This window comes from Podarcis pityusensis, assembly GCF_964106645.2.
Source record: "Podarcis pityusensis genome assembly, chromosome: 1".
NCBI lineage: Eukaryota > Metazoa > Chordata > Lepidosauria > Squamata > Lacertidae > Podarcis > Podarcis pityusensis.
Genome location: NC_138028.1, coordinates 3,938,706 through 3,966,140, shown reverse-complemented (window position 1 = coordinate 3,966,140; position 27,435 = coordinate 3,938,706). Strand labels below are relative to the sequence as shown.

The 27,435-nt window shown below is 49.7% G+C and overlaps 1 protein-coding gene across 6 annotated transcripts in view; it reads left to right on the top strand.

Moving 5' to 3' along the window:
* Nucleotides 1-27,435, top strand: part of TRIM9 (tripartite motif containing 9) — an 85,303-nt gene that overhangs the window by 40,093 nt on the left and 17,775 nt on the right. For 4 of the 6 annotated variants that reach the window (XM_081021749.1, XM_081021748.1, XM_081021747.1 and 1 more), the window contains exons 4-7: nucleotides 6,913-7,023; nucleotides 10,481-10,634; nucleotides 17,435-17,592; nucleotides 25,290-25,428. In XM_081021749.1, coding sequence (XP_080877875.1) covers nucleotides 6,913-7,023; nucleotides 10,481-10,634; nucleotides 17,435-17,592; nucleotides 25,290-25,428 — 562 coding nt within the window. The remainder of the gene's footprint in view (nucleotides 1-6,912; nucleotides 7,024-10,480; nucleotides 10,635-17,434; nucleotides 17,593-25,289; nucleotides 25,429-27,435) is intronic. The other 2 variants (XM_081021750.1, XM_081021746.1) reach the window with 1 other exon arrangement.

Here is a 27,435-nt window from a genome sequence, read left to right as displayed (position 1 = left end):
CAAGGTGATGTCTCTGCTTTTTAAGATGCTGTCTAGGTTTGTCATTGCTTTTCTCCCAAGAAGCAGGCGTCTTTTAATTTCATGACTGCTATCACCATCTGCAGTGATCATGGAGCCCAAGAAAGTAAAATCTCTCACTGCCTCCATTTCTTCCCAGTGGTCATGATCTTCGGGTTTTTTTATGTTGAGCTTTAGACCATATTTTGCACTCTCCTCTTTCACCCTCATTAAAAGGTCCTTTAATTCCTCCTCACTTTCTGCCATCAAGGTTGTGTCATCTGCATACCTGAGGTTGTTGATATTTCTTCCGGCAATCTTAATTCCGGCTTGGGATTCATCCAGCCCACATACTACATGTGGCAGATGTAGTACTGCCAATTCCATCAACTGAAGTGGTTGATGGAGCACATGTTGGGTAAGGTGATCTCGTAGGTAAATTGGCTCTGAGTTATTAAGGGCTTTGTAGATAATAGCAACAGTTTGAACTTGCCCCAGTAACGGATCGGCAAGCAGTGCCAATCTCTGAGCACAGATGTTCCATGCTGAGTATGTCTTGTTCCGTCAGCATCTGTGCTATAGCATTCTGCACCAACTGCAGCTTCCGGATCAAGCACAAGGGAAGCCACGCATAGAGTGCATTGCAGTAATCCAGTCTTGATGGAACTCGGGTTGCCGTATCTTGAAGAGCAAAAAAAAAATAGGACGCTATGATGGCCATTCAAAGCAAAGAAACCCAAATTGTTCCAAATTTTATCCCTGAAAACGAGGACGTGTCCTGGAAAAAGAGGACCCATGAATCACTGTGGCAAGACCTTCTGTTATGTACTGAGTTGAATAGGATCCAAACTGTAGCAGTCTGATTGGTCCTAGAACAATAGGATCCAAAAGGCAGCAGTCTGATTGGTCCTAGAACAATAGGATTCAGAATGCAGCAGTCTGATTGGTCCTAGAACAATGCAGCAGTATGATTGGTTGGCAGGAACCACCCAATCCTGCTCCAGATAGAAGTGAATCCACAACCTGATTGGCTTACAGTAGAATTCCAGAATTAGCCAATCATGTGCAGCCCATTGTGTAAATAATGTATATAAAGCAGATACTGTGAGGGGACATTCATTCATTCCTCCTCACCACTATGAGCTGAATAAAGAGCATGAAATCACTTTGCGACTCTGAGTATATTTCACTGGCGACGAAGGTGGGATCCCGCTGAGCTGACTGCCACACACAGCACCGCAGCACCGCCAACTGCCGCACCGCTGCCTCGCACCGTGTATCCAGGCTTCAGCTCCGGGGCACAAGGAACTCAGAATGGCAGCCAACAGCAGCTTCTCGCCATTCAACCCAGCATCTGGAGACTGGGAAGCGTACGCCTCCCGTTTCACCTTCCTCCTAGAAGCCAAAGGGGTCACCGACGAAGAAGACGCCAAGAAGAGGGCGATATTCTTCAGCGTCTGCGGAGAGGAGACGTTTGAAATCGCCCGGGCTCTCCTTGCGCCTGAAGACGTCGCTACTGTTCCATACAAAACAATAATGGAACAGCTGAAGGGGCACTTTTCGCCACAGCCCTCAGTGGTGGCTCGTCGAAATGCCTTCTACGCAAAGCGGCAAGCCCCTGGGGAAACCATAACTGGGTTTGTGACCTCTCTCCGCCAAGCCGCCCGGTTCTGCAACTTCTCAGAGCTGGAGAACATGCTTCGTGACCGCCTCGTCGGTGGCCTGAAGGATGAGAAGCTGCAACGACGCCTCTACGCTAAGAAGGACCTAACGTTCCAGGTCGCTCTGGAGGAGGCCCTGGCAACAGAAGCTGCCGAGAGGTCGACCCAAGAGGCACGGCCGAGCCTGCCATCCCAACCGAGGGTCCACCATGAAGACCTCACCGACGACTCAGGATCCGACAGGGAGGAGGTGCACCGAGTACAGCAGCGCACTCAAGCAGCGCACAGACCACAGCTGCCTCGACGAGAAGGAGGGAACTGCGCAAGCTGCGGGGAGAGTCACGAGAGGAGGACCTGCCGTTTCCGCAACGCAGAGTGCAGGCAGTGCAGAAAATCGGGACACATCGCCCGGGTGTGTCGGGCTCGGCCCACCCGACACCAGGCATCAGATGACCAATCCAAGAGCCCCAGGTCCCGGGGCCCAACGCACCAAGGCAACTCGACGGAGCTCACGGACTTCCAGGTATACCAGTTGCCCCACCCCAACGTAGAGAAAATTTATGTAGAGGTACAGATAGAGGGGGCCCCATGCCGCATGGAGCTTGACACGGGTTCAACTCTATCCATAATCTCGGCAAGGACCTTAAGGAAACTGTGTCCCACTGGGGGTCCCAAACTCAGGCCGGCCCCATTCACCCTCCGGGACTTCCAGAAACGTAAGGTCCCCACAATGGGGGTGGGGACCTTCAGGGTGCAATACCGAGGGCGGACGCGGCAACTGGACTTGCTTGTGGTCAAGGGCCCCTACATTAGCTTACTGGGATTGGCATGGTTTGGACCACTGGGGCTAGCTGCCACCGGGGTGAACCACACTAGCTTACAAGTGGACGTGGACGCCATATGCAAGGAATTTCCAGGGGTTTTCGATGGGAAATTGGGACAGTATACGGGCCCCCCCATTGCGCTACAGCTTGACCCCGCAGTACGACCGGTCAGGCTCAAGGCCCGCCGGGTCCCGTTCGCCTTGAAACCCCGTATAGACGAGGAATTGGACCGACTCGTAGAGCAAGGAGTGCTGGAGCCGGTGCCTAATGCTCCCTGGGAAACCCCAATCGTCACACCCGTCAAGCCTAATGGTTCGGTCCGCATCTGCGCAGACTACAAATGTACCATAAACAAGGCCCTCACGGCCCACGCATACCCAGTGCCAGTGGTCAGCCATGTCCTTGCCACCCTGGCTGGGTCGAAAATTTTTGGCAAGCTGGACTTGGCCCAAGCATATCAACAGCTGCCAGTAGATGAGGCCACAGCAGAGGCACAGACGATTGTGACGCACAGAGGAGCGTTCAGGGTAAAGCGGCTGCAATTCGGTGTCAGCGTGGCACCAGGCATATTCCAGAATATAATGGACTCTCTCCTTAAAGGGATTCCTGGCGTCACCCCCTTCTTCGATGATGTGTTGATTGCCGGCCCCACACCAGAGGAGTTTGAGGACCGCCTCCGCACCGTTCTGCACCGTTTCCAGACGGCGGGTCTCAAGGTGAAGCGGGAAAAATGTCTACTAGGAGTGCCTCAGGTGGACTTTCTGGGATTTATGGTGGACGCAGAAGGGGTCCACCCGACTGGGGACAAGGTACGGGCCATTTGTGATGCCCCAGCGCCCAAGAGCAAGACTGAACTTCAGGCCTTCTTGGGACTATTGAACTTTTACCATTCCTTCCTTCCCCACAAGGCGGCGGTAGCGGAGCCCCTACACAGACTCCTGGACAAGCGGGCCCCTTGGGTGTGGGGCCAGCGCCAGGAGGCCGCATTCCAGGCAGTCAAGGACTTGCTTGTCTCAAACTCGGTCTTGGCACACTTCGACGAGAGGCTGCCGGTGGTGCTAGCATGCGACGCCTCACCCTATGGCATTGGAGCTGTCCTGGGGCACCAACTCCCGGATGGAAGAGAGGTACCGGTGGCGTACTTTTCCCAGACACTCAACACAACCGAGCGGAACTACTCGCAAATCGACAAGGAGGGTCTGGCAATCGTAAAGGGAGTAAAAAAATTCCATGATTTCTTGTACGGGCGGCCCTTCACCGTGGTGACTGACCACAAGCCGTTGCTTGGCTTGTTTGCCCCCGAAAAGCAGACCCCCCAAGTGCTGTCTCCTCGCGTCCTCAGGTGGTCAATTTTCCTTGCCAGCTACCAGTATGCACTGATTCACCGACCTGGGAAGGCGATGGGCCATGCGGACGCCCTCAGCAGGCTACCACTACCGGAAACAGGCCCTGACCCAGCACCTGCACAAGAGGTTATGAGCCTGGAGCTGCTTCCCGACCGCCCCATTCAGGCACAAGAAGTTGCACACCATTCCAAGAAAGATAGGGTCATCTCCCGGGTCCTGGACTGGGTGTGGAGGGGATGGCCCAGCAGCAGCCCCGGGCCAGAATTTGCCGGCTACACAACCCGCAAACATGAACTGTCGGCCCACAAGGGGTGCCTGTTATGGGGAAGCAGAGTCGTTGTTCCCCAGCCCCTCTGCAAAAGGGTCCTCACAGCCCTACACGAGACACATCCAGGGGTAGTAAGAATGAAGGCCCTTGCCAGGAGTTATGTGTGGTGGCCGGGGATCGATGGAGAGATAGAGGCCTGGGTCAAACACTGCCAGGCCTGCCAAGAATCCCGCCCAGATCCCCCAAGGGCCCCAGTCCAGTCCTGGGAGTCCGCCCGAGCACCATGGTCACGCCTGCATGTGGATTTCGCTGGCCCCTTTCAGGGGAAAACATTCTTCATAGTGGTGGACTCCTACACCAAATGGCTGGAAGTCGCACTGGTACCGTCCACTTCCACGTCCGCAGCCATCCGGGTACTACGCAGGCTGTTTGCAACCCACGGGCTCCCTGACACTCTCGTCTCAGACAACGGGACTGCATTTACGTCAGGAGAATTCCAAACCTTCACAGCGCAGAACGCCATCCGCCACATCCGTTCGGCGCCGTTCCACCCTGCCACCAATGGCCAAGCAGAACGCATGGTGCGGACCACCAAGGACACCCTTCGCCGCATGACGCAAGGGGACTGGGAGTACCGCCTTGCCACATTCCTTCTAGCACAGCACAGCACCCCCAGCTCAACGACTGGCCGGAGCCCCGCTGAACTACTAATGGGTCGGCGCCTTGCAATCAGATTGGACCGCCTTCACCCCGATAGAGCTCAGGATGAGGTAGTGGTGGGGGAAGGCAGGAACCCCCGGACCTTCGAGGCCCAGGACCCAGTGTACGCAAAGAATTTTGGGGCAGGCCCAGCATGGGTACCCGCCACAATCACCAGGGTCACTGGCCCCGTGTCGTACGAGGTGCTAACGGATGGGGGGCAATGCTGGCGCCGCCACTGCGACCAGATACGGCGACGATTCCCGGGAGAAAACCAGGAGGAGGACAGGTCAGAGGAGTCCCAAGGGAACAGCGGGGCAGTGAGGCCCATAGAGCAGGAGGGGCCAGCAGGAGAGGCAGAATCAGTAAATACAGAGAGGACCCGTGAGGCCGAAAGGACACCGGAACCAGAACCACGACTGAGCGAGCCGGTTGCACCAGACCAAACAGCCGCATCACAGCCAGCATCCTTGGAACACGAGCCAGAACCCGGAGCCCGGACCAGGGAACACCCCAGGCCACAACGCACACGTAGGCCGCCGGCATACCTTGAGGACTATGAATGCGACCTCCCGGGCAGGACTGGAACTTAGAGGGGAGGGGTGTTATGTACTGAGTTGAATAGGATCCAAACTGTAGCAGTCTGATTGGTCCTAGAACAATAGGATCCAAAAGGCAGCAGTCTGATTGGTCCTAGAACAATAGGATTCAGAATGCAGCAGTCTGATTGGTCCTAGAACAATGCAGCAGTATGATTGGTTGGCAGGAACCACCCAATCCTGCTCCAGATAGAAGTGAATCCACAACCTGATTGGCTTACAGTAGAATTCCAGAATTAGCCAATCATGTGCAGCCCATTGTGTAAATAATGTATATAAAGCAGATACTGTGAGGGGACATTCATTCATTCCTCCTCACCACTATGAGCTGAATAAAGAGCATGAAATCACTTTGCGACTCTGAGTATATTTCACCTTCCCAAGCCACGAATGGCAATAGCTGCTGATTCCACAAGTCCACCATTGGCGAGACTGATATCTGGCCTGCCATTTGGAATCAGTGTGATAAGGACTTCATGTCCTCCTTTTCTGCAACTTTGCAGAAACTTGCATGAACTCAAATGTCAAATGTAATCGCGAAGAAGCAACACAATGGGCGAGCCCCTCCTACTGGATGCTTGCAGTATTGCAGTATAGGAACTTAAGAAGAGCATATGCTGGATCAGGACCTGAGCACAAGAGCAACACTCCCCTCCTGTTGTTTCCAACAGCTGGTGTTCAGAAGCTGAACCGTAGGTGGGTTCCCACGAGGCAAGACAAAGTGATAACAGCAAGAACCTTTATTGAACTGCAGAACTGGACAACAGGGGCAAAGCAACTGCTTATAGACATTCCTGGAGGCCTGGGCCACTCCCACTCTCAACGTGATTGGCTGTCTAAACTTCCAAGCTGCGAATCACAAGTCAGAGTTTAAGGGCCAATGGCAGAGGCCCAAATCCTGAAATGTTCTGTGATTGGATTAGAATGTTGTCTTATTTTATTGTTGTTTGCCGCCCTGAGCCCAGCTTCGGCTGGGGAGGGTGGAATATAAATAATAAATTATTATTATTATTATTATTATTATTATTATTACTACTACTATGTATCAAATCAGAACACAAGGGCTCAGAATCCCTTGTCCAGACAACTCAGACCACTGAATACATAATAATAATAATAATAATAATAATAATAATAATAATAATAATTTATTATTTATACCCCGCCCATCTGGCTGGGTCTCCCCAGCCACTCTGGGAGGCTTCCAACAAAGATTAAAAATACATTAAAATGTCACACATTAAAAACTTCCCTGAACAGGGCTGCCTTCAGATGTCTTCTAAATGTCAGGTAGTTGTTTATCTCTTTGACATCTGATGGGAGGGGGTTCCACAGGGTGGGCGCCACCACCAAGAAGGCCCTCTGCCTGGTTCCCTGTAACCTCACTTCTTGCAGGGAGGGAACTGCCAGAAGGCCCTCGGCGCTGGACCTCAGTGTCTGGGCTGGACAATGGTACAGAGATAGAACAGCATGGCTCCTAGCTCTGGAAACATTGCTGTCTTGTGTGTCTCGTTGCAGGTGGTGCGGGACCAGATCTCCCACTGCACAGTGAAACTACGCCAGACGACGGGACTCATGGAATACTGCTTGGAGGTCATCAAGGAGAACGATCCCAGCGGATTCCTCCAGGTTGCTGCTTGATTCTCTTCCCCCCTGTTCATACTCCTAAGAGAAGTGTGGATTTCCTCTTATTGCTGCAAATGCCCTAATTCAGACCTCCTTGAGTTCATGTATACAGTCATACCTCGGGTTACAGACACTTCAGGTTGCGTTATTTCGGGTTGTGGACCGCTGAAACCCGGAAGTATCGGAACGGGTTACTTCCGGGTTTCAGGGGTCACGCATGCAGCCGCTGCAGGTTGCGAACGCTGTGGGTTGCGAACGTGCATCCCACACGGATCACGTTCGCAACCCGAGCATCCACTGTACATTGTGGTGTTCATGACCGGTCTACTGAATGATGCTACCTAGCATTCCTAAGCAACTCAAGGCTACTTGGCCTAGGAGGACAAGGCGCTGGTGGAAAAAGGAGGAGTTGGCTGCAGGTTTGCAAGCCGTCTTGAGAAGATAAACCTGCTAGTCTGTTTAACCTTTTAAGACTCAGTCCTTCACATTCCATCAGGGATGGCCGGAGCGAAGTACAGGGACTGAGCACATCACATGCAGAAGACCCCTAAATTCAATCCCTAGTATCTCCAGTTAGAAGGATCTCAGGCAGAGTCACTGCAAAGTGTCTCTGTCTGAGTCCTTAGGGGAAAACACAGCTGGTATAAAGAGACAGTAGTGGGCTTGATAGACCTGAAGCTGCACAAGATGAACCATTAAATGCATCTTTTCATTTAATATGCACTTTATAAGATGCAAAGAGAAGTTGCTGAGGAGATGCAGGTTGCTGGAGGCAGAGAAGCAGAGGAGTTTGGCATCGATGGAACATTTCCCCCTGATGCAAATAGCAGCCTCAGAGGAGGGAATTTCCTCATGACTACAGCAAAGGCTTAAATCCCCTCCTTTTTGTCTTCTGTGATCTGAATTTTCTCAGGTCTGTTGTGTGGGAATCTTCAGGGAGGCAGGAGAGGATATATTGTTTATTAATATCCTTCCCAACTTGTGCTAGCAAGTTCCTTTACTTAGCAGAGTTTTACATTCCCCTTTTAAACGCACAGCAGAAAGCTGGTTGCAGGCTTGTTTAAGCCTCTCAGTATTAGATTCCTGGTAAGTTCCCTTATATTCCTCTTAAAAGAATAAACACACCACAATCTTGTGTAAAGTATACAAAAGTCCAGTATACCTGAAGGAGTGTCTCCACCCCCATCACTCTACCCAGACACTGAGGTCCAGCGCTGAGGGCCTTCTGGCGGTTCCCTCACTGCGAGAAGCCAAGTTACAGGGAACCAGGCAGAGGGCCTTATCGGTGGTGGTGCCCAGCCTGTGGAACACCCTGCCACCAAAGAGAAAAACAACTACTAGACTTTTAGAAGACATCTGAAGACAGCCCTGTTTAGGGAAGCTTTTAATGTTTAACAGACTATTGTATTTTAATCTTTTGTTGGAAGCTGCCCAGAGTGGCAGGGGAAACCCAGCCAGATGGGCGGGATATAAATAATAATAATTTATTATTATTATTATTATTATTATTATTATTATTATTATTATGTTTACTCACATCATCAGTTCACAGTTGGATCCCTGAAGGCAGACTTAGTTTCAAAGTATATATGTGTGGATCTATCCCATATGGGGATAATCCCAGTGTCCTCTGTTGGCTGAAAGCCAACAGAGCATTTCTAGCTAAAAAGGTCCAATGACGAAGGAAGTCAAAAAAGAGAAAGAGAGAGAGCTTTGTGCCTTGTGCTTTTGTTACCTGCACAGGTAAGGCCACACCCACCTCTCGTCACATGCAAAGGAAGGATGCTCCAGCCCAGGAGGAAACACGAAGTTTCAACTGGCTGGACCAAACATCCCCTTGCATGTCCACTCTAGGAAAGCAAGGAATGTTGTATTTGACTCCTACTTATTTATCACATCCCACATGTTGGCCTTGCACCTGCCCCCCACTGGTTCCCCCCACACACTGATAATTCACCAAGCTGCAGATACTGTAGGCCAGTGGTTTCCAAACCTTTGGGGGTCACTGCCCCCTTGGTTCCATAAACTCATTCCCCCTATAGAAAGCATTATTCAGAAGAGAGGTTTGCACGACCCACTAAGAAAGGTGATAACACAGTGCAATTCAAAACCGTAACAATTAATTGCACATTTACTCAAAATCTAATTAAAACTATTTAGTTTAATCGATTTAATAAAATGGATGGACTTGACCCAGTGATGCCAGCTCCAGCACCCTCCTGCTGCCCTCCTGCCACTTAACAGCCCCCAGTTAATCCCACTGCCCCCACTTTGGGAACCACTGCTAGAGAAAGACACCCACAGCTTTTGAATCCTCAGTGTTGTGGGAATGTTCAGGGATGCAGGAGAGGATATATTGTTTGGTTATAGCCTTTCCAACTTGTGTTAACAAGTTCACAATTTAGCAGAGTAACATTCCCCTTTTTAAACTCACAGCGGATGCGTTAGCTCAGGTTTGCGAAAGCGTCTATAATTACTGTTCTGGTATTTTCCCCTTATTCCCTCATAAAATATAAGACACGACACAGTCTTCTATAAAAGTATAAAAGAGTTTACTCACATGTCATTCTGTTCACAATTGGATTCCAGAAGGCAGACTTAGCTTAGAAAAGTAACATACACCTGGAAACTATCTCATCAGGAGACAGTCCCTTTGTCCTCTCTTGGCTGGAGGCCAAGAGAGCATCTTTGGCTAAGCAGATGTTGCTTCTTCGATGCATGTAGTCAAAGAGAGAGAGGTGGCTGCCCTGCCCTGTGCTTTTCTTATTACCTGCACAGGTGAGGCCACGCCCACCTCTAGTCACATGCAGAGGAAGTCTGTCCCAGCCCAGAAGGAAACAGGAAGTTGACCTGCTGGCTGGACAAACATTCCTCCCCTTGTGTAAACATGTTCACTCTAGAAATGTTGTACAGTGGTGCCCCGCAAGACGAATGCCTCGCAAGACGGAAAACCCGCTAGACAAAAGGGTTTTCCGTTTTCAATGCGCTTTGCAGGATGAATTTCCCTATGGGCTTGCTTCGCAAGACGAAAATGTCTTGCGAGTCTTGAGATTTTTTTCCCGCTCCCCCCCCCCTTTTTCTAAGCCGCTAAGCCTTTAATAGCCTTTTAGCAGCTAATCCGCTAAGCCGCTAAGCCGCTAAGCCTTTAATAGCCACTAAACCGCTAATAGCGCTAATCCGCTAAGCCGCTAATAGGGTTGCTTCGCAAGACGAAAAAAACGCTAGACGAAGACACTCGCGGAATGGATTAATTACGTCTTGCGAGGCACCACTGTACTTGACTGCTCTTGTGTTTCACATTCCACAAGTGTATGGCAGTCAAAGGGTATCCTGTGTCTAAGGATGGATTTTGCATTTTGGCTATCAAGGCTTGTGACCTTCCTCACCCCGGGAGACTTCTCCAATCCTGTACTTATCCAAGCCTCGCACACTCTGATTCACCCGTCTCCTTTGCCACCAGATCTCTGATGCGCTGATAAGGAGAGTCCACCTGACAGAGGACCAGTGGGGGAAAGGAACCCTCTCCCCAAGGATGACAACAGACTTTGATCTGAACCTGGACAGTGGGCCTTTGCTGCAGACCATCCACCAGCTGGACTTTATGCAAATGAAAGGTAAATGTCAGAGCAATCCTGTCTCTGTCTGTTTGGAAGGAGTGCCAGGCATGAAAATACGAGGGGGAGGAAAGAAACAGCAGGTTTAAAATAGCCGCAAGGTAGAAATGGTTTTGGGGTTTTTTGGGACGCAGGTGGCGCTGTGGGTTAAACCTCAGAGCCTAGGGCTTGCCGATCAGAAGGTCGGCGGTTCAAATCCCCGCGACGGGGTGAGCTCCCGTTGCTCGGTCCCTGCTCCTGCCAACCTAGCAGTTCGAAAGCACGTCAAAGTGCAAGTAGATAAATAGGTACCACTCCGGTGGGAAGGTAAACGGCGTTTCCGTGCGCTGCTCTGGTTCGCCAGAAGCTGCTTAGTCATGCTGGCCACATGACCCAGAAGCTGTACGCCGGCTCCCTCAGCCAATAAAGCGAGATGAGCGCCCCAACCCCAGAGTCGGTCACGACTGGACCTAATGGTCAGGGGACCCTTTACCTTTTTTAGAAATTTATTTTAGGCATGTTATCTCCCATGCTTGAACAAAGTTCTCAGGGTGACTAACAACTGCATAATAATTAAATGTCCTTTTTTTATTTTTGAAACACTGTTCCCTAGGAACCAGTTTTAAAAGCCGAGCTTTGCTAGTGAGTCTGGGTAGATAACATTTCCATATGGACCAAGACAAGTAATGTTAACTTGTTTCTTTAGGAATGTTACCCGGCACCCCAGTCTCCAGTCGGCCTGATCTAACAGGCTTTCCTTAGATAGAATCCTAGAGATTCACAACATCATCTTACTAAAACAGGAGCACAACAGACATGGAACGCACCAACTCACTGCGCCATTCTTATGTCCTTAGTTGCGGATGTAGCCTCTGGGCTAGGAAAATGACATTCCAGTAGACTTGTAAAAGGGGAAAAGAGTATTGGGAAATGATCCATAATGAATTGAAAAAAATGTTTAAAAGTACTTTCCTAAAAAAACTAGAGTCAAAAGGTTATTTATGTATGATGCTGCTACTGCAGCCCATGTTTTGTTAGTCCCAAAATGGAAAACGAGCGAGGTCCCAACCAAAGAAGAATGGCAACTTAAGTTGACAGAAATATGCACAACTCATAGACTTAACATATAGAATAAGAGAACAAGAAGAACATACATTTAGAGAAGATTGGTAAACGTTTATTGAATATATGGGAAATAAATGTGTGCAGCTGAAAATGCTGGCAGCATTAATAATAATAATAATAATAATAATAATAATTTTTATTTATATCCTGCCCTCCCCGGCCAGAGCCGGGCTCAGGGCAGCTAACACCGGTAAAATTACAGTGAAAACATAAGGGGGGGGACCAATTTAAAATACAGGTTAAAATGCAATTTAAAATGCAGCCTCATTTCCCCATAGATCAAAACCATAAGGGGAGGGAAGACATAAGGGTCAGACTGAGTCCAGACCAAAGGCCTGGTGGAACAGCTCCGTCTTGCAGGCCCTGCGGAAAGATGTCAAGTCCCGCTGGGGCCCTAGTCTCTTGTGACAGAGCCATCCACCAAGTCAGGGCCAGTACTGAAAAGGCCCTGGCCCTAGTTGAGACCAATCTAACCACCTTGTGACCTGGGACCTCCAAAATGTTGTCATTTGTGGACCTTAAGGTCCTCCGCGGGGCAGACCAGGAGAGGCGGTCCCGTAGGTACGAGGGTCCCAGGCTGCATAGGGCTTTAAAGGTCAAAACCAGCACCTTAAACCTGACCTTGTACTCCACCGGGAGCCATTGCAGTTAAGATAAATTCAACAGTGTAAACAAGTTTTGATAGATGCAATAATAGAATATTGAATGGTATAGCTTTTTGTAAAATGTGCAGGGATTTATGATCTGTAAAATGAACCATGGAAAGAGAAGAAAGGAAGTCACTGATATCTTAAGGATGTAAAATGAGTATTTTAAATGGTGAAACAGAAAATTCAATTAAAATTATTTAATTTTTTGCACCATAACACTCACTTTTTTCCTCCTGGAAAGTAAGGGGAAATGTCTGTGCGTGTTATGGAGCGAATGCCTATGGGTGGCAGGGGGGATCTGCTGCAGTTGTGAGCAGAGGATCCATGGTTCCCCTTCCTTCCCTCCTCCTTGGCTCACTTTGAAACAGCAAAGCGGGAGAAGAGCCGCTGAGTGGGGAGGACAGAGGGACAGAGAGCCTGCTTGCTTTAAAGGAGCAAAGCGGGAGAGGAGAGGAGCCGCTTACACGACTGTAAGCGGCTCCTGTCCGGTTGGCTCCTTTAAAGCAAGCAGGCTCTCTGTCCCTCTCTCCTCCCCACTCAGCTTGCTAAATAGCATGATTAGCAGCATCCTTCTCCACACACCCCATGCGTGCTCCTTGTCCCTTGAGTGCTTTTCCTTCCCTCCCCACTTAAAATGTGGTTACAAAGCACGGATCCACATGGATCCTCAGGATTTTTGCATTGGGCTACTCCAAACTCACTGTCAGATCACATGTCTGTGGCCACAGCATGAACCACAAAAATCATACAGTGGTGCCTCGCAAGACGAAATTAATTGGTTCCGCAAGTTTTTTCTTCTTGCGAGTTTTTCGTCTTGCGAAGCACGGTTTCCCATAGGAATGCATTGAAAATCAATTAATGCGTTCCTAGGGAAACCGCTTGCCAGGCTGGCGGCGGAGAAGGGCTTTTCTCCCCACCGCAAGCCTTCAGGACAGGTACGGGAACAGAGGGGAAGGCGCGCAGCGCTTTCCCTCTGTTCCCGGGGCTTGCGTGGGAGGAGGGTTTTTCCTCCCCACCGCCAACATTCAGAACAGCATTCTGAATGTTGGCGGTGGGAAGGAAAACCCTCCTCCCACCCCAAGTCTTCAGGAAAGCCATCCGATGCCGGGCGGCGGGAGAAGGTGTCCCCCCCCCCGCCCGGCATCGGAGCTTCGTTCCGATGCCGGGCGGCGGGAGGAGACATTTCCCCCCCCCGCCCGGCATCGGAGCTTCGTTCCGATGCCGGGCGGCGGGAGGAGGCGTTTCCCCCCCCCCGCCCGGCATCGGAGCTTCGTTCCGATGCCGGGCGGCGGGAGGAGGCATTTCCCCCCCCCCGCCCGGCATCGGAGCTTCGTTCCGATGCCGGGCGGCGGGAGGAGGCATTTCCCCCCCCCCCCGCCCGGCATCGGAGCTTCGTTCCGATGCCGGGCGGCGGGAGGAGGCATTTCCCCCCCCCCGCCCGGCATCGGAGCTTCGTTCCGATGCCGGGCGGGGGGGAGGAGGCGTTCCCCCCCCCGCCCGGCATCGGAGCTTCGTTCCGATGCCGGGCGGGGGGGGGAGGAGGCGTTCCCCCCCCGCCCGGCATCGGAGCTTCGTTCCGATGCCGGGCGGGGGGGGGGAGGAGGCGTTCCCCCCCCGCCCGGCATCGGAGCTTCGTTCCGATGCCGGGCGGGGGGGGAGGAGGCGTTCCCCCCCCCGCCCGGCATCGGAGCTTCGTTCCGATGCCGGGCGGGGGGGGGAGGAGGCGTTCCTCCCCCCCCCCCGCCCGGCATCGGAGCTTCGTTCCGATGCCGGGCGGGGGGAGGAGGCGTCCCCCCCCCGCCCGGCATCGGAGCTTCGTTCCGATGCCGGGCGGGGGAGGAGGTCCGAGGACAGTGGGGAAGACGCGCTGCGCTTCCCCGCTGTCCCGGAGATTTCCCTATGGGCTGTCGTCTTGCGAAGCAAGCCCATAGGGAAATTCGTTTTGCGAAGCGCCTCCAAAACGGAAAACCCTTTCGTCTAGCGGGTTTTTCGTCTTGCGAGGCGTTCGTCTTGCGGGGCACCACTGTACATCCACTGTTTCGTTTAGAATATTTTTTTTCTTGTTTTCCTCCTCTAAAAACTACGTGCGTGTTATGGTCTGGTGCGTGTTATAGAGCGAAAAATACAGTATATTTATGTGTATGTGTGTGTGAGAGAGAATGATAATCTAGGTTTCTCAGGATGGAAAATTCCCATGTTTACATGCCTGCAGGAATGGCTGCGCAATTGCCATTTTAGGAAACAGGGGAAATAAATCTGATGCAGAAATGGGAGTGTTTGCCTCCCTCCTTCCTCTGCATGCCGTTCATTCCAAGATCTGTTTTTCCTGCATTCACACGACTGGGCACAATGCAGCCCTCCTTGCCTGCGACATGCCCAGCTGCCTTCCGTTCCTCTCCTCCTTGCCAGCTCAGCTGTATTGGCACATCGCAACAGGCCCCATCTGGGGCAGAGCGGCAGAGCAGAGAGACACAGCAACAGGCAGGGCCACAGAGAATATGTTTGCTGGCTCCTGGGCGACCTGCCAGCTGCGAGGTGCCCATCTGCGCCATTGTGGCACTTCAAAGCCTCGCAAGGGGGAAGGGATATCCAGACCCCTGTCTTGAAACAGGGTTTGTTGTAGGGCGACGTTCAGGGTGCCTGCCACCTGGGTAGGAACTGTAGGCTTGTGGAGAACTGCAGTTCCCACGGCTAATGAGAAGGAAGTTCTGAACTGGCAATTTGGTCTCAGTTTGCAGTAATAACAGTATTTCTATAGCTTTTTTTTTTTTCAAAAGTGGGGCTAATGAACAAGAAGATGAGATGGCTTACTGATTTCTATACACTCAGTAATTTAGAATAGGAGAAAAATTGGCAAGTTTTAGCTGGCCCCCAGGACTATCCCCTACAGTTCCAGTACAAAAATTAAAATAGAACATATAATGCCAAAGTACAGAAAGGACGCTACTTATATTACTTGAAGGGTTATTATAGCCATGGACAGCCTCTTACAATACTACTACTACTAACACTAATAATAATAATAATAAACATAATGATAATGATAATGATGATAATTTATACCCCACCCATCTGGCTGGGTTTCCCCAGCCACTCTGGGCAGCTTCCAACAAAAGATTGAAAATACATTAAAACATCAGTCATTAAAAACTTCCCTAAACAGGGCGGCCTTCAGATATCTTCTAAACATCAAATAGTTGTTTATTTCTTTGACATTTGATGGGAGGGTGTTCCACAGGGCGGGTGCCACTACCGAGAAGGCCCTCTGCCTGGTTCCCTGTAACTTGGCTTCTCGCAATGAGGGAACCGCCAGAAGGCCCTCGGAGCTGGACCTCTGTGTCCGGGATGGACGATGGGGGTGGAGACGCTCCTTCAGGTCTACTGGACCAAGGCCGTTTAGGGCTTTAAAGGTCAGCACCAACACTTTGAATTACAGTAGCAAAGATGCAAGTACATTTAGAAAATAATCAAATCTCATGGCTGTGGTACAGTGAGGTACAGTGGTACCTCAGCTTAATTCATTCCGGAGGTCCGTTCTTAACCTGAAACTGTTCTTAACCTGAAGCACCACTTTAGCTAATGGGGCCTCCTGCTGCCGCCGCGCTGCCAGAGCACGATTTCTGTTCTCATCCTGAAGCAAAGTTCTTAACCCGAGGTACTATTTCTGGGTTAGCGGAGTCTGTAACCTGAAGCGTTTGTAACCCGAGGTACCACTGTATATGACGTTTAGAGGACACCTGAAGGCAGCCCTGTTGAGGAAAATTTTTAATGTTTGATGTTTTATTGTGCTTTTAACATTCTGTTGGGAGCTGCCCAGAGTGGCTGGGGAAACCCAGCCAGAGGGGCGGGGTATAAATTATTATTATTATTATTATTATTATTATTATTATTATTATACAGTCATACCTCTTGTTAAGTTTGCTTCAGGTTAAATCTTTTCAGGTTGCTTCCCACGGCGACCCGGAAGTACTGGAAAGGGTTCCTTCCGGGTTTCGCCGTTCACGCATGCGCAGACGCTCAAAATGACGTCACACGCATGCGTAGAAGCGGCGAATTGCGACCCGCGCAGGCACGGGTTGCGTTCTGCTCATGTTGCGAACGGAACTCCGGAACGGATCCCGTTCGCTACTGTTACCGGAAAAATCCGAGGGCTCCCTTGGACAAAAACAAAGACACCAACCAGGATAACTTGGAGCAAAACAGCAGCCTGTAGGCTTGGCCTTTATTGAACTGTTGCAGCAGGGTGTTCCCCTCACTTGCAGGAGAGAGGAAAGACCCAGAAAGATGGTGTGCAAGACCTTATAAAAACTTTTGAAATTCCCATCCTCTAGGTCAAGCCCACCCCCAGAAACATCATGCATACATTACAGAGAGGGGTTGATATCATGCATACATTACAGAAAGGAGGGGTTGACATCATGCATACATTACAGAAAGGAGGGGTTGAGGGAGGAGTTGTGGTGGTAACCTGAGTGTCCTGTCACCTGGCTGGTTCCTCCTTTCCCCCGGCCCATGAGTCACTTCCAGGAGACAAAGGGGAGTTGGCAGTTTCCTGCCCCCAGAGGGAAGATCTGATCATTGTCCTTTGTTTCAGTCCATGCTGAATCCACTCCCATATGCAAGTTCTTTGTGATCTTGATGGTCTTCTGTCTAGGACCATCAGGGTTGGCATAGCAACTGGGCAGGGCTCCTGTGGATGTGCTGGGATGGTGAAGGGATTATGGCTGACCAGAACCAAGCCACCCCCCTTTGATAAGCCTTGTCATATGGAGTAAAATAAAAATGGAACAGTGCAAATCCAATGTATGGTTGATTTTTCTATGAATTTATAACAGAAGTGTGGCATATGTAGTGTGTGAGTGTGAGTGTGTGAAGTTTGTACAAACTGAATGATTGGGGTGGGGGGGTTCCTGCTACACTACCAGAGGTACCACTGTATTAGGGTGAAGGATGGGTAATAAGCCAACAAACTCTTGCAGAACTCAGAGGCCCCGATTTCCACCTTGTCTGGCGGTAGAAGTCGGGGTTACACTAATTTCTGTTTAGCTTCCTCCCCAGTGCCGGCCCCCCCAATCCTCCAGCTGGAAGAGTGCTGCACCCAGAACAACAGCGCCACCTTGTCGTGGAAGCAGCCCCCACTTTCCGCGGTGCAAGTGGACGGATACATCCTGGAGTTGGATGATGGGAACGGTGGTCAGTTCAGGGTACGTTTTATGGAGAGGCACTTTTACGTTGTGGGGTGGGTGGGTGGGTAGGAGGGAGAACAGTGCTGGCTCCGGGTTTTAGCATTGGAAGGGGTTCCAGGGGTCATCTAGTCCAACCCCGTGTGATGCAGGGATCTCAACGGACAGGTGGCCACCCAACCTCGTTAAAAGACCATTAAACTCAAATAGAATTGCGTGGCGAGTTCCCGCCCCCACCAAGTGGAAATAATGACACATGACACAATTATTAAGGTTAATGGGCTAAAAAAGGCCACAACTTTATTGGTTACAGGTGATGAGCAGTATTGGCTTAGGCATTGGTCCTAACTGACTATATCCGACTCCAGCCATGTTGATTTAAAGCAGAGTCTCGTGCCCAGCGGAAGGATGAGGAGTACGTGCTGCATACTCTATATTGCTTTATTTACAGTTCAAAGCTGGTATATTACAGAAAGACATCTTGCCTCTGCCGGAGCAGAAAATGCATCCTCTCTCCTCGACAGCTCGGAGAGAATCACAAAGTGAAACACAGGAAACCAGTGTACGTCACATCCAGCCTCCCTTTCCCGTGAGAAACTCCAACAGTACAGACTGTGGAATGTAAACACCTGTCTCGTGACAAGCCCTTTCGCTGCACAGTGAAGGAAAGCAGAAACCAACATCCTCCCCCTTTCTGTGAACATCACTGGGCAGCGTGTTCGTACAATATCAGTACAAACCCAACTTCTGCACATAGGTACAGTGTTGATCCCTCGATACAATCTTGGACAATACATCAGCAGGAATTTCATTACCTGGCATATAGGACACCGTTACGAGTCCCTTCTGAATACATTCCCTAGCATGCTGCAACTTTAATTGCAAGTGCTTCGTGCTTTGCTTACAACCTTCAGACTTCAGCAAAGCCAAACATGCTTTGTTGTCCTGGTAAACCTGGATTGGACATTTGACAGGAATTTTCATATCTTTGCACAATTGTATTAACCATTCACAATCCTTAAGTGAATACGATAGTGCATTCAGTTCGGCTTCACAAGTACTTAAACTAACTGTTGTTTGCTTCTTGCATGACCAATCAAACAGACCTTGATTGTACATGTAGCAAACTCCAGACGTACTTTTCCTGTCTGTAGTGTCACTTCCAAAACTTGCATCTGCAAATATCTCAAGACCACCAGACTTCTGATTGTTAAAACTCAGTCTGTAATGCATAGTGCCTTTCAAATACCGCGCTATGCATTTCAGAGCTTTCCAATCCTTGACACTAGGATTGTTGACTTGTCTGCTTAGCAAATTACAGCTAACAGCAATGTCTGGTCTTGAACATCTGGCAATGAAGTTTAGCTTGCCTAGCACACTTCTGTACAGTGTAGTGTCAGAAAATGCTTCTTCAGTGTCATCTACCTGATAACCTGTTGTCATCGGTGTGTCTACAGGGTTAGCATCCATCAGATTTAGTTTGCTTAACACATCAGCAATTTTCCGTGATTGGTGTACTAGAATGTTACCATCTTGATCTCTCTCTATTTCCAGAGATAGGTAGTTGTTTACCTCACCAAGATCTTTCATGTCAAAGTGCTCTTTCAGTTGAGCTAGGGCGTTATTGTACATTGCGACATCTTTCCAAAAGAATAATAAATCATCAACATAAAACAAACAGTACAGTTTCTTTTGCCCCTCCTCTTTGACAAATACACATGGATCAGCTTTTCCTTGCTGAAAACCTAGAGAAAACAATACTTCAGTGAGTTTTGTGTGCCAACACCGTGCACTTTGTTTGAGACCATAAAGGGATTTCTTCAGAGCACAAACAAATCCCTGTTTTACCTGTACGCCATCAGGTGGAAGCATATAAAGTGATTCATCTAGAGATCCGTACAGAAAAGCTGTATTAATATCATGGTGACTAATGTGCAGATTTTCCTCTGCAGCTAGCTTGAGCATAAGCCTAATGCTTTCATACCTCACTGTGGGTGAGTAGGTCTCGTGATAGTCTTCACCTGGTACCTGTGCAAAACCTCTGGCTACCAATCTGGCTTTGTGTCTGACTATCTTGCCATTTTGATCTGTCTTCGCTTTGAAGACCCATTTGCTTCCAAGCAGTTTCATTCCTGGAACTACTGGAACTAGCTCCCATGTTTTGTTCCTTTCTAAGGAATCAAGCTCAGCCTTCATGGCATTTAACCATGGCTCAGCTTCCTTTGAATCCAAACCCTGGATTTCTTGGAAACTTGAAGGTTCAAATACCTTCTTGGAGCTTTTAACAGCTGTTACTGCTATCGTAGCAAACTCATCAGCAAATCTCTTTGGAGGTCTGCCTTTTGTGGCTCTCTGTGACCTACGAATTAGCCTTAAGTCTTCAACACTCTCCTCTTCCTTCTTAGGAGAAAAACGACCTACTGTGAACAATGGTTCCTCCAATTCTTGATCAGAGCTTTCAGAGGGTCGCATAGAGGCTTTCGCACTCTTGAAATCCCCTGAATCACCCGATTCAGTTTCAGATTCAGACTCAGAACCTTCATCAGTGGGTGTGGGTTGTTGTGGTTGCTTTTGACTATCCTCAGTCTCATCACCGTCATCAGGATAACATTGGAAAATTCCCACATTCTCCCCCCACTTTGCATTGTACTCAACACTTCTCGTGAGCTTAATTGTCTTAGAGTCAGTCATCATTATTCTGTAAGACCCTTTCTGATAACCTAGAAAGATACCATGCAATCCACGCTTGTCTAACTTGGAATTTTGTGGTGAGTGAATCCACATGTCAGAACCAAAAATCTTCATGTGTTTGATGTATGGCTTCTTGCCAAACATCTTCTCATAGGGGGTACAACCAATCGCTGAAGATAACCTGCGATTGTAACTGTAAACAAAACACGAGAGAGATTCGGCCCAATAACTCTCTGGAAGATTGGCATCATGCAGCAAGGTTTTTAACCCTTGAAGCAATGTCTGATTTGCCCTTTCCGCAAGTCCATTCTGCCATGGCGAGCGAGGACTAGACAAATCGTGTTGAATTCCTTTCTCAGTCAGAAAAGCTTCAAACTGCTGAGAAGTGAATTCTCCCCCGCGATCACTGAAAAGAGTCTTTATCTTCTTACCATGCACATTTTCCAACCAAGCACAGAATTCCTTGAACCTAGGAAAAGCCTCTGATTTCTGCTTGAGATTGTACACAAAAATATATCTAGAAAATGCATCAATGAGAACCATGAAGTACCTATTTCCACCCAAAGAGGGCGCTAGTGGTCCAACTAAATCAGCATGAACAACCTGGTATGGTTCCGTAGCTTGCCTACTAGACACCTTACCTTTCGCAGCCATTTTCACCTTGTTTGCTGCGCATGCTTTGCACTTCATGTGGTACCTGCAGGGTTTAATAGTCATACCTTCAACCAAGGCAGGCATTTTAGATACTGCCTCAAAATGCAAATGACCAAATTTTCGGTGAAAATCATGAATACATTCTGCATGCAAACTTTTGTTAGAACCTGCAATGCAACAAGTGTCATCCTTTTCAACATCATCATAATACAAAACAAACAAACGATCAACATATTCAGCATGCAATACATAATCATTTTTCTTTGTGATGATGCACTTCTTGTTCTTGAAGGAAACGTCAATGTTCCGCTCATTCAGCTGTCCAACGCTGAGCAGATTATGTTTGGCGTCTGGCACGTAAAGCACATTCTGTATCGATAAGTCCAAACTGTGAAGAACAACAGTTCCGTAGCCTTTACTGGGAATAGTGTGGTCATCCGCCTGGTGAATCGCACCTTCCTGCGGTGTAAAAGACACAAACAGTCTCTTATCGTTGCACATGTGGTGGGTCGCCGCTGAATCAACAACGAAGAAAGATCTAGATGTCTTCTGGACCTCTGCAACCTTTGGAGTGAAGCGTGAAACCATAGCCTTGTGCTTCGTTGTCCTAGACACCGGACCTTTGCCTTTGCCTCGGCCTTTTCCGCGCGATGAGCTATCGCTGCGCTGTTCTGTCTTGGCCCTGGGATATCTGCATTCCCTCTTCATATGGCCTAGACGTCCACACGAGTAGCATTTCACTGCCTTCAAAGCTTTGGCGCCATCTGGTGGTTCCACTGCACTATGGGATGACGTCTGTGAAGACTCCCCCTTGCCCATGCAGCTAGCACCCCGGCGATCTGCTTCATTTAAAATCACGGCAGTAACAAAGTCCACTGTCAGCTGAGCAGTTGGTTGCACAGCAATCTGGGTTGCAACAGACTCCCAACCTGAACCCAAAGATTGTAGTATCATGAAAGAATACACAGCCTCTGGAAAGTTGAGTCCTCTCTGTTGCAGCTCATGTCTCAGATTTTGCATCTCCATCAGATGTAAACGCACATCTCCACCTTCAGCAAGAGCCATATTATGCAGCTTGTTAAAGTAAAACATAGTGGACCCAGCTTCTGTCCTTAAGTGAGCTTCTCTCAAAGCGTCCCAAATTTCTCTGGCTGAGGTCTTATCACGCAATAGACAGAGCTCTTCTGGGGATACTATCAATGTAAGAGTTCCCCTTGCTTTGGAATCCTTAGCTTCCCATGCATCTGTAACTGGAGCTGGGGGGGTTTCTGTAATCACCTCAAACAAACCCTCTTTCCGCAGAATTGCCTCTGCATACAGAACCCAGTCCGCGTAATTTTTCTTGTTGAGCTTAGGAATCCCACAAGCATCCTGAAGGGCCATCATGACTCTGGCATTAGCCTTCAGCGTCATATATGCTGCTTTAAATCTTGCTGCGTCACTGCTGCAGCTGCCTTATTCCAAAAGCGCACTTAAAAGTTACTTTCGATTTCCCCAGCATAGTAACTTGTGCCTGGGAGCCTTTTGCCTATTCCCGGCAAAACGGCTTTGAAAGTTCAAAGTCCAGCCATAAAGCCATTAACTAGAAGCTGGCAGGCTGCCCGGAGCAGTAGCACATACCTCATCAATCACTTTTACGCGCAGAGCAGATTCCGTTCCGATCTGTCCCTCTGCATTCCGATCCTTTGCCGGCACTCCGATTCGACTTCTGGAGCCCATAACCATGTGTTGATTTAAAGCAGAGTCTCGTGCCCAGCGGAAGGATGAGGAGTACGTGCTGCATACTCTATATTGCTTTATTTACAGTTCAAAGCTGGTATATTACAGAAAGACATCTTGCCTCTGCCGGAGCAGAAAATGCATCCTCTCTCCTCGACAGCTCGGAGAGAATCACAAAGTGAAACACAGGAAACCAGTGTACGTCACATCCAGCCTCCCTTTCCCGTGAGAAACTCCAACAGTACAGACTGTGGAATGTAAACACCTGTCTCGTGACAAGCCCTTTCGCTGCACAGTGAAGGAAAGCAGAAACCAACACAATTATTAAGGTTAATGGGCTAAAAAAGGCCACAACTTTATTGGTTACAGGTGATGAGCAGTATTGGCTTAGGCATTGGTCCTAACTGACTATATCCAACTCCAGCCAGTCCGCTGGAAGTCCAGGAAGGGTTAACCACCAGTAAGGGGAGTCCTGCTGATGCACATCAACTAGGAACTCCCCCGGGGTCACCAATAGGGGGCGTGCCTTAGGCCCTCACCTCCCCAGGCTTCGGACAGGGCCACGCCCCCCGGAATCCTTTACCGGACTACCCTTCAATATGGGGGGCAGGTGATGGCGCTTCCTCCCCTCTTCCAATTACAGAACTATACCAATGCCCAACCCCCAATACCCAGAAAGTTGTGACGATTTGCTACGAGGTAGGCGAAAACCAAGTGGCTGGTGCCAATTTGCCAAGTGGGAAAATTCCTACCAGGCCCCTCAATGACGACCAACTGAGGTCCATAGCAAGGTCAAGGAACGGAAACCTTATAGGGCGGGAGGGTGGGAAAAGCAGGAACAGCTGAGGAGCGACAAAGAGGGAGATCCCCGGCCGCATCCTGCCTTTATAGGGCAGGCAATCCCCCCTGAACCAGCCAATTGGCCTGCCAGGGGGTGACACAGCCAGGAATCCCCCCAATCATGCGGGGGCTGGCCTCCACCCACCATGCGCATGGTGGGGCCATGAAGCCCACAACCCCACCTCCTCTGAAGGGTGGAAGTGGCTTTGGGACCCTAGAATCACAGAACTGTAGAGGTGGAAGGGACCCCAAGGGTCTAGTCCGAGTCCCTGAAATGCAGGGGTTGAAACCACGAACGCTTTGTGTGCGTAGGCAATCGAGAATAGATTTCTGATGTGAGACTTGGGTGGGTGGAAACCTAAGCCAGCACAGATGCCTTTTTGGGGGGTGGGGTGGCTTAAAATAGCTGCCTCCAACATCTTGAAAATAAAAGGCAATTGCTTCCTAGCCTCCTCGTTTCTCTGGGGAGCTGTGAGTTTCAGGGACAGTTACTCAACAATCAATTTTTCTTAAGAGCAGCAATCAAAAAAACAAATATATGTAATATATTCGCTGGGGAGCAGCCTCAGCTGCATGGTTGGACATCTGCTTTGCTTGTAGAAGGTCCAAGGTTCAATTTCTGATGCCCCTGAGATGCCCCTGGCTGAAACCCTGGAGAGGTGCTGCCAGTCAGTGTGGGCAATATTGGCCTAGATGGTCCAGTGGCCTGGCTGCATAAGGCAGATTCCTGTATTACCCAATATATTGAAGGTAGGATCATTGCTCAGTGGCAGAGCACCTGCTCTGCATGCAGAAGCACCCTGCTTCAGTCCCCCGCATCTCCAAGTTGGGCTGGGAAAGGCTCCCTTCCTGAATCCCTGGAGAGCTGTTGCCAGTCAGTGTAGACAGCAATGAGCACAAGGCAGCTTCCCGCAATCCTAATTTTTTGGACATTCAGCGATTGTCGTTGACTCAACTGAGATTTGAGCCAGTCTTCCTTTGCCAACCTGATGCCTACTGATATTTTGGACTACAACTCCGACCGGCCCTGACCACCGTGGACTTTTGGAGTAGTGGTACGAAACATCTAGAGGGGGTCAGGTTGGCAAAGGCTGGCCTATGATCTTGCCTCCCACTGTGCACACCAGATCTCTGCTGCATTGCAAAGCTTCTCAGAAAGGGCCCGTTCCCTGTGGGAGCAGTCAAATGCAACATTCCTTGTTTTCCTAGAGTGGACATGCAAGGGGATATTGGTCAGCCAGTCGAAACTTCCTGTTTCCTCCTGGCCTGGAGCATCCTTCCTTGCATGTGACTAGATGTGGGCGTGATCTTACCTGTCCAGGTAACAAAAAGCACAAATCACGCAGCACTCTCTCTCTCTCTGACTTCCTTATTTGTTTGACCAGCTTTTTAGCTAGGACTGTTATGCCAGATTCTTATCTAGCATAAGCACTGGGATGATTCCCCCATATGGGGAAGATCCACATGTACATATTTTGTAACTAAGTCTGCCTTCAGGAATCCAACTGTGAACTGATGTGAGTAAACCTCTTTTATTGGCTTTAAATAAGATTGTCGTGTCTTCATTCTTTTAAGAGGGATTCAAGGGAATTTACCAGGAACTATACAATTCATTCTGAGACAGACTGAATTGTATAACAGTGAGAGACTCACACGAGCCTGCAACCAGCTATCTGCTGTGCCTGAGGAGGGGAATGTAAACTCTGCTAAGCAAAGGAACCTGCTAGCACGAGTTAGAAAGGATATCAATAAACAATATATGCCTCCCTGAACATTCCCACACATACATCAGCTTTGTGTCTTTGTGTCCTTAGGAGGTGTATGTCGGGAAAGAGACGATGTGCACTGTGGATGGACTCCACTTTAACAGCACCTACAGTGCTCGGGTCAAGGCCTTCAACAAGACCGGGGTCAGCCCCTACAGCAAGATGCTGGTCCTGCAGACCTCCGAGGGTAAGTCATGGCTGCCGGGATCAGGGGTGAGGCATTTTCCACTGAAGAAGGGCCAGGGGGGTCCTTCCTTGCCTAGGCTCATCTTAGGAATTCTTGCAGGAGATGCCCTTCCTGGTTTGGGTTGCTAAACTGGAGACCCCCCCCCCTTCCCTCAAAAAAGGAGAGAAATGTCACCTGGGAAAAAGGCGTCAAAAGCAATTTCTGTCCTCCCTGCCCCTTCCGTTCCAAAAACGTGTCGCGCAGTTGGCCATGTTTTCTATTTAATAGTTGCATCCTGCTTTTCCAACAATGAACGTGGAGCTCAAAGCGGCTTGCGACAATCACAGCAGCGCTGAAAAGCAACAAACGCAGCAGCCAGCGCTCTAATATCTCTAACGCAGTGTCCTATGAATAAAGCAAACGGGCAACCACAAATCCATCAGTCAGTGTGATTCAGTAACGTCAGAAGATGGGGAAGAGCTGCTGGGCACCAGCCCTAGAGCGGATGACATCCTCTCTCTGGGGAGGGGCTGCTTCTTGGCTCAGGCAGCCCACTCCCAGGCAGTGAGATCGTTCACAGTTTTTTAATCCTGACTTCTTTTTCACCTTGTATGAGTCTGCAGGTGCACCTACAGGTGTTTTGTTGAAGCACAGAGGCGACTCCTTGAGACCCAGAGTCTATTTCTTTTATCTCTCTCTCTTGAGTGGGAAACAGCTCCCGTAAAGCTTTCCTCCGCCTCCCCCTCTTCTGACACGCACAGCCTTCAAACTCCCCCTTGGCCTCCGTTTTCCTACTTCTCCCTTCAGCCCCTAATCGGGGTGGGGTAGGCGCACCCCGTTTTCCCACTTGAGATGGAAGAGGCATGAGCCACCCCCTCCCTGCGCTGTTCGCCTCGCCACTGGCGCTGTGCCTCTCTCCCTGCATTGTGTGCCACAGCCCACAAAGCACTGGCAGCAGTGCCATCTTCTGACAGAGAATCATGCCGAAATCTCACAAGATCTCCTGCTCTCCATGAGCTCTTGTGAGACTTCGGCAAGATGGAATGAAAGAACGGTGGAGTTGGAAAGGACCCCTAGTCCAACCCAGCAGTGGAGCGTGTACCCATGGCGCGGGGGGGGGGAGGGCACGTACTGGGGGTCTGGAGGGCGAACGTAGGCTGCTTGCACCAGCCCAGTGCCAGCCACTGCAGCCACTGGAGTGACCCCAGCCCAAGCTGCTTTGCGAGGCTGGAATGACCCCAGCCTCCAAAAGGAGCACAGGGCCTTGCAATGCTTTGCAAAGGGGCTCGAGGCTGGGGCTGGGATCGGAAGGTGCGCGGCATCTTCCTTGTATCTACGGGACCGCCTCTCCTGGTCTGCCCGGCAGAGGACCTTAAGGTCCATGAATAACCATAGTTTAGAGGTCCCAGGGCCTAAGGAAATCAGACTATCCTCCACCAGGGCCAGGGCCTTCTCAGTGATGGCTCCGACCTGGTGGAATCCTCTGTCCCATGAGACCAGGGCCCTGCAGGATTTAACCTCCTTCTGCAGGGCCTGTAAGACAGAGCTATTCTGCCTGGCTTTCAATTTTATTTCCCTTCCTTCCCTCCCCCTCCCCTTTTTATGAAGATTACCCGCTCTGGGATCCCACAGCTAATTCTCCCCTGGTCTCCTCGCTGGCCCAAACAGGACTAATTTAGCCAGCTAGCCCTGGTGATCATCTAATGTTTGTTGGATGGATTTCCCCCCTAAATTGATTTTTGAATTCTGAATTTATTGTTATCCACATTTTATACTGTATTTTATGCTGTTTTTTGTTGCATCAATTAAGTGTTTTAAATCTGTTGTTAGCCACCCTGAGCCCGGTTTTCTGAACCGGGAAGGGTGGGGTATAAATAAAACTTTATTATTATTATTATTTCTCAAGGCACCCTCCCTGAGCCGCTTTGCAAGGCTGGGATCTGATCATATTCCAGCCTTGCAAAGGGCTAGCTCAAGGAAGGTGGCATGAGCAGCGCTCCCTCCCCAAAAATGTGCCCGAAGCAATTG